The 6,728-nt window shown below is 41.1% G+C and overlaps 1 protein-coding gene across 1 annotated transcript; it reads right to left on the reverse strand.

Annotated features, from left to right (window-relative positions):
- Positions 1-243: 243 nt before the first annotated feature.
- LOC102720386 (fatty acid desaturase DES3-like) lies at positions 244-3,795 on the reverse strand. Its single transcript, XM_006664202.2, has 8 exons — positions 3,351-3,795; positions 3,118-3,207; positions 2,603-2,669; positions 1,745-1,837; positions 1,471-1,656; positions 1,254-1,331; positions 996-1,133; positions 244-889 (listed from the first exon to the last, which is right to left on the reverse strand). Exons 1-8 carry the CDS (start codon positions 3,665-3,667, stop codon positions 689-691), a joined length of 1,170 nt encoding a protein of 389 aa, XP_006664265.1. The 5' UTR covers positions 3,668-3,795; the 3' UTR covers positions 244-688.
- Positions 3,796-6,728: the final 2,933 nt, after the last annotated feature.

Here is a 6,728-nt window from a genome sequence, read left to right on the forward strand (position 1 = left end):
GGGTACGTTTTTGTTTCAGAACATTATGGGGACCTTATAGTTGTTAAATAAATGGTCCAAGGAAAGTTACATGGCATACTTGCTAGTGAGCTCGAATCCAATGGATGCTAGCAAACCTGGATTTGCTAGGCTCCACTCTAATGCAGAAGATTCGTAGCGCAATCTGACTGATGCATCAGTAGTCAGTATGAAAGAAATATCAGCCTAAGGTGTGAAATTCCAATAGTAATACAGCTTAGATCAGGAAAATAAACTCCATTATGTTTTATTCAGTTTGGACAAATTAAGTTACATAATTTGGCTCAGAATTGTTTGCTCAATGGTACATACAGACCCCAGACCAATCAGTTGGCTGGCAAACTCAATGGGTTACACGGGAGAAAATTGGATGTATACCACTGGGTATAATTTTGACACTTTTCAGAGCTTATCAAAACTGAAAGAGCCACTAGCTACAACAACAATCGCACAATACTTGTATAGTGATCTGAATGTGGTGATCCATCAGATCAATGAATCCTGTCTGCTGCAGGGCTGCATGCTTTTGAGCAGGTAAGGAGCCCATGCTGCTTATTATTTCTTTGTTTCTTTCAGCAGTCCATGCTATGGTGGATATGCTATAATCTACCCGGAAAACAATCCATTGTTCGCTTACTAAACAGTAATTAACTCAAATAATTTCTGTTTTTCACTTGTGCTTAGCATCTTCGGCCCAGCCAGTGCCGTGCAAGGTGTGGTCAGTTTGGTAGTAAACAACATCCCCAACATCGCTGACAAAGTGATCAACTCTCAAGCTCCTCAGCAGAACGCCAAACAGGTGAAGTGGCAGCGGACCTGACTTCTCTGGCTCTCTGTAGTATCTGCCCAGCACTGGTCTTGCTGCCTTGGTCTGTTTTTATTTTTGTTCATCAGGAGGTAATAGTTTCAGTACTCTATGAACTTGGTAACAGTACATACATATATTTATCAGCAATTCAGCATAGTAGTATACTTACTGCTTCTACGAGGTGATAATGGGGGATTTGAGGAAAGAGGTGGTGGACGACATGGGTGCCAATGTCATGGTGGATGTTGTTGATCCAACCGTAGTCCCGATCAACTGTTGTCAGGCCACCACGGAGGTAACTCCATTCCTGCAAACAACGGTCATTGCTAGATGTGTTTAGCCCTATTTTTTCCGTGTTTGTAAGCAAAAAATGTCAGTCGCATTTCGCAATGAAAAAGTTCAGTTAATACAGCAAAAAAAGACGTACCTCACCACGATACCAGGGGAGATCATGCTGACCGTGGTGGTGCAGATAGGTAACCAAATCAAGCCACATGACAAATACCTAATTTCAAATGCAGACAACACGTATCAGCAGCTATCGAGCTGTCGGCACAGTTTCAGTTAGTTATCCCTTGGAGTTCCTTGCAAGTAAAACCAGTGAATAGTGACTAATCAGGTATGAGATGGATGGAGTTTCTTACAACGTATGGCATCCCATAAAGCTTGAGCACCGGAACAGGACCGAACACGCACGCCATGGCGACGAGCAACGAAATCATGATGCACCAGCAAGTGGTGGAGACGATCACGTCACTCCTCTCCTTGGGGCTGAACAGATCGCTGCTTGGCAGGAAGTGTGAGCCGCTCTTGCCCGGGCTTCTGTACCACTGCACGCATGACATGATTCACTTCAGTTTCTGTTTGTTTTGTTTTCAGGAATACAGATTCAGTTGAGCTGCCTGGTGACAGACTTACGAGGTAGACAGGGAAAGCAAGTAATGGGAATGGTAGTGTAAAGCGTAGCTTCTTGGTGCGTGTCTCCAGCTGCCGGTACAATTTCTCAGTGATCTGCTCAAACAAATTGCAGGAACATCCATCAAAATTGAAGAAAATCATAGAGTACGTATGCATTTTCAGGCGGCTATCTGTCTGTTCAGAAACATGGAGGCTTTTGTCATTTATCCTTTTTCAGTCAACACTCAAGATAGCTGAGCAGATGCCTGTGCTAGCTGGCATTATTCAAATGAACCTACAACTTAATTAGCATATGTGTTATGAATCAAATCACGTGATGATGAATATGAAATTCTGACGCTATGCTATGGATCAAACTGTGATCCGATTCGCATCTTGGATTTGCGGTGAATAAAATTAGCCGCAAAGGGACGTGAGCCAGATCTACTGGCTCACTCTTGTTGGTATTACTATTCACGGACCACAAAGTTAAGACTGATTTCTGCCACAAGTGTGGATCTCCCTACAAGGTCATGTGCAGCTGACAGAAAAAAAACTGAAACCCGTACTATATGATAATGCACGCAGGTGAGGATGTCGCGTAATGTCTTTTGGTTGTCCTGTTCCTGTCCTGTCGTGCCAAACGATCTTTTTTGCTCCAGTTGGAGACGCTAACGTATACATATATTTGTGAACGTCATACAGTTTTGAGACCATGATAGTATTATGCAAAGCAAGTACAGTTTTGTATCTTTTATTTTAAAAAAAAATGTAAATTTTTGTATGGCCTATTGACACAAGGATAAGAATATTATTATGAGTGGAAGTAAAAGTGTAGGCAATTTTAGAATGACAAGAGGAAGGGAAGCAGTGACAAACCGGGTGCCAGGATTCGTCCCTCTCGATGTGACCATGATTTTGATGGTGTGTTCTGTGGCTGATCCTCCTGCATATGTAAATGTGGCAAATATCAATCAGATTGGATCGGCTTATGAACAAGCTGAATCAGTGATGCTCCAAGTCCAAGATACCAGAATGAGAGGCTATTCAACTAGTGCATGATAGTAAGCTAAATCAAATTGGCAAATTTAAATTGCACATATCATGGGAAGAGAGAGACTCAGTCTGACAGGCTAGTTCCACAGGAGACTGACGCTGACCCGAATATGTGCTTTCAATTGCATCTTAATTTTTTTATTTGTTGCCATGTCGTAAAGCACAAGCTTTGTTTTTTCGTTGCCTAACTAATTGGTTTGAGAGCAAGGATATGGATTTAAGTTGGTGATGGTTGCTTTTGCATGACATGTTGATTATGTAGCTTTGGGAATGGTGAATCGGGACGAGGGGAGATGGTCTCCTAGTATTGTGGAAGAAGAAGAAGGGTAGGTACGAACCAGCCATGGTAGGGGACGAGGATGAAGGAGTGAAGTAGATGTCCGACCACGCTGTTGAGCATCGTGCTGTCTGAGAAGCTGCCGTGCCCACTGTAAATCATTCATTGTCCATCCATCCACACATGAGTACGATCGAAGTACAGTAAAATTGAAGGCATCGGCAATGTATTTCCTACTAGTACGAATTTGAATTTGATAGAGAAAAATACTAAAGAAAGAAGAAGAATACGTACCAATCGTGGCCGAGGACGAAGAGCGCCCAGAACATGGTGCCCTGCGCGGCCCAGTAGAGCGGCCATAGCCATGCAGGTAGAGCTGTGGTGGCGGCTGAGAAGAAGAGGGCGGTGACGATGAGGAGGTCGCGGGCGACGTAGGAGAGGGAGCGGAGGGGGCTCTTGCGCCAGCAGTGGGGCGGGATGGCGGCGCGGACGTCGCCGATGCGGAAGGGTGGCGGCTTGGCGGCGTCGAATAGATGGACGCTGTCCTCGGAGGCCTTGCAGTCCGCCTCCTGCCACCCTCCTCCTCCTCTTGCTGCTGCGGCTGCTGCCATTATCGTAATCTGTCTCTCGATGGGATGGAGCGAGAGATCTGATTTGTAATTTCTCAAATGAAGCAAGCAAGGAATCAATCAGCACAAGGAAAAGGAAAGAGCCGAGGAGAAGAAGAGTGTGCGGCGTTCCGCTTCCTTTGGGTTTGGGTGCCTGCCCTCCTCTCCCTCTCTATTTATAGAGGGTGGGAGGTCACACACCATCAAATCTAACGGTCCAGATGTTTCCGCGTCACCCCCAAACCCTACTTATACAGGCCCTGTTGAGTTTGGAGAACAAAAAATTAGGAAAGCGGTCACACATCAAATCATATTTGAAGTATTAAAAGTAGTCTAACTATAAAATAAATTTTAGATTTCGTCTGGAAACCACATGACCAATTTTTTTAGTCTAATTAATTTGTCATCAGCACACGCTGGTTACTGTAGCACTTATGACTAATCATGTACTAATTAGGCTTAAAAGATTCATCTCACGATTTACCCTTATAACTGTGTAATTAGTTTTAATTTTCATATATTTAACGTTTTATTTATGTGTGAAAGATACGATGTGATATTTTTTTAAAAAAAAAAACTAAACAGTCCTTATACACCGAGCGCCGGCCCTACCAAACCCCCCTATCTCCTCTTACATGACTGTATGCAGTCCTATTAGATTCCGGCCTTATACATCAATCCCACTAGCTCTTAGGTCTTGTAAAAAGTTTTAGCAAAAACATCATATCAAATTTTCGGACACATATTTAAAGTATTAAATATAGTCTAATTATAAAACAAATTTTAGATTCCGCCTAGAATCATAAGACGAATCTTTTGAGTCTAATTAATCCGTTATTAGCACATGCTAGTTACTGTAGCACTTATGGCTAATCATGTACTAATTAGGGTCAAAAGATTCGTCTTACAATTTCTCACGTAACTGTGTAATTAGTTTTAATGTTCATATATATTTAATGATTTATTTAGGTGTCCAAAAAAATTTTTTGAGAACTAAAGAGGGCCTTAATCCCCACTGTGATTCTTGCAGGCTATATATGAGCACAAACAAACTATACGGAGTTTACTCCAAGTTAACCACCTCGGTGATCATTTCTCTCTTTTGTAATTATAGATATTTATGAATTACGGTTGTCCCAAGGTCTGTACCACTGGACACCTTTCTTCGTTTCGTTTCTATGTACCACTCGCCCAACCAAGTACTTCAATTGCACAACCGGACTATTGGAGTTTGCATGACTGACTGCTTCAGATTCAGAATTATAAGCCAGTCTGTCCGTAACCCTCTCCAACGAAGCTCTTCTTCTTTAATTGGATCGATGACTTCTGTTTCCTTCACAAATGGGGGCTGCTATTTCAGACTAAAAAGCAGAATTAGTTTTGTTACCATGCCACTGGTCCCATGTTTCACAAATTCACTCCGGCCACCTATTTAATTTGTGTTTGCTTTCTGATATTTATTTTTTGTAGAATGCAAGAACACGATGATGGAAAGGGCTGCTGTGCTCGAAATTGTCGTCAAAGTAGTTATCCTTGCATGCCTACCGGCCAGCAGGTGGGGGTGGTGGTGGTGGTGAAGAGACGACTCCTCAGGCTCCTTCACGCATGCACTTCAGTTTCTCTCCTTTTTCCTTTCAGCTTCAGGAATAAGATCGACCTAGCCAGCAATGGAACTGATAGTGTCTCCAGCTGCCACCCGGTACAATTTCTCAAACAAATTGCACCAACATCCATCAATCATAGACTATATATATTATTTATTAGTCCTAACTATCCTCTTCAGAGCCATGCACACTTCTCTTATACTTATATTTTTCCTTCCAGTCAAGATTCAAGATATAGCTGGGTAGATGCCTGTACTATACGCGCGCCTAGCTTAATTATTCAAATGAACCTGCTCACAACTTAAAGTGTTATGAATCAAATCACGTGATAAGGATTTTGAAATTCTAACTGTGATCCGATTCGCATTCTGGATTTGTGGTGAATAAAATTAGCAGCAAATTAAAGCTAGGCACGTGAGCCAGATCTACGTACGTACTGCCTCATCTCATTCTTGTTGTTGTTACTGGTCACGTACGGACCACGTACAAAGTTAAGACTGATATTTTCCAACCAGTGTGTGTAACCCTGGATGGACCACCACGGTCAGCTCATGTGATGTGCATCTGACAAAAAACTAGAAATCCCGCACCGCGCTATATGATCGATCTTGCATGCACGCAGGTGAGGATCGATGTTACGTAGGAAAAAGTTTTTTAGCACATGGGTATTGCTTACATATCATCTAAATAGTCATTAAAAAATATAAAAAAAATTGACAAGATAGTTTGACAGGAGTTATATCACTCCATCAACATGCAAGTTTAAATTTAACTTTTACAAGTTGTATCAGAAATAACAAAAACAATTATGAATATGCGTATACTTAGTTTCATTTTTATTTGTGAAGTGATATAACTCATATTAATATATCTTATCAAATTTTTTTATATTTTATGATAACTATTTAGATGTCATACAAACACACACAGGTGTATGTCTAAAAATTGTTTCCCATGTTGCATAATATCGTTTGGCTGTCCCGTTTCTGTCCTCTCATCTAGTGCCAAACGATCGAGACGCTAGCGAATACGTACATTTCTGTTACCTCATACACTTTTCATACCATGACAGTACTGTGCAATTGTGTATTCTTTTCATAAAGAATGTCAATATCTGTATGGCCGATTGAAACAAGTATATTATTATCGGTGGATGTTCAAGAGAAGGCAATTGTACAATAGGGAGAGGAAGGGGAACAAGTGACAAACTAGGCCCCTCATTGTAAACAACATATTTACAAACGTTTATTTGCGAATAAAATACGTGTCCTTAATGATATAAAAGTAAAGACTAATAAATAAATAATGATGAAAAAACTACAAAATCAATTTCAAATTTATGATTAAAATTTTAAATTTTAACTTCTAAACATAAAAGAACAAAAAGATGCAACATTGGTCCCTTGATGTGACCATGGGTCTGATGGTGTTTGTTGTGTGGCTGATCCTGCTACATATGT

The sequence above is a fragment of the Oryza brachyantha genome, chromosome 11, assembly GCF_000231095.2.
Source record: "Oryza brachyantha chromosome 11, ObraRS2, whole genome shotgun sequence".
Lineage (NCBI taxonomy): Eukaryota > Viridiplantae > Streptophyta > Magnoliopsida > Poales > Poaceae > Oryza > Oryza brachyantha.

Coding starts and splice junctions, on each gene's coding strand:
- LOC102720386 (XM_006664202.2), bottom strand. CDS start 3,667: ATGGCAGCAGCCGCAGCAGCAAGAGGAGGAGGAGGGTGGCAGGAGGCG. Junction 1,838..2,602: donor GGGACGAATCCTGGCACCCG/GTTTGTCACTGC, acceptor TTGTTTGAGCAG/ATCACTGAGAAATTGTACCG. Junction 890..995: donor ATTATCACCTCGTAGAAGCA/GTAAGTATACTA, acceptor AAATAAAAACAG/ACCAAGGCAGCAAGACCAGT.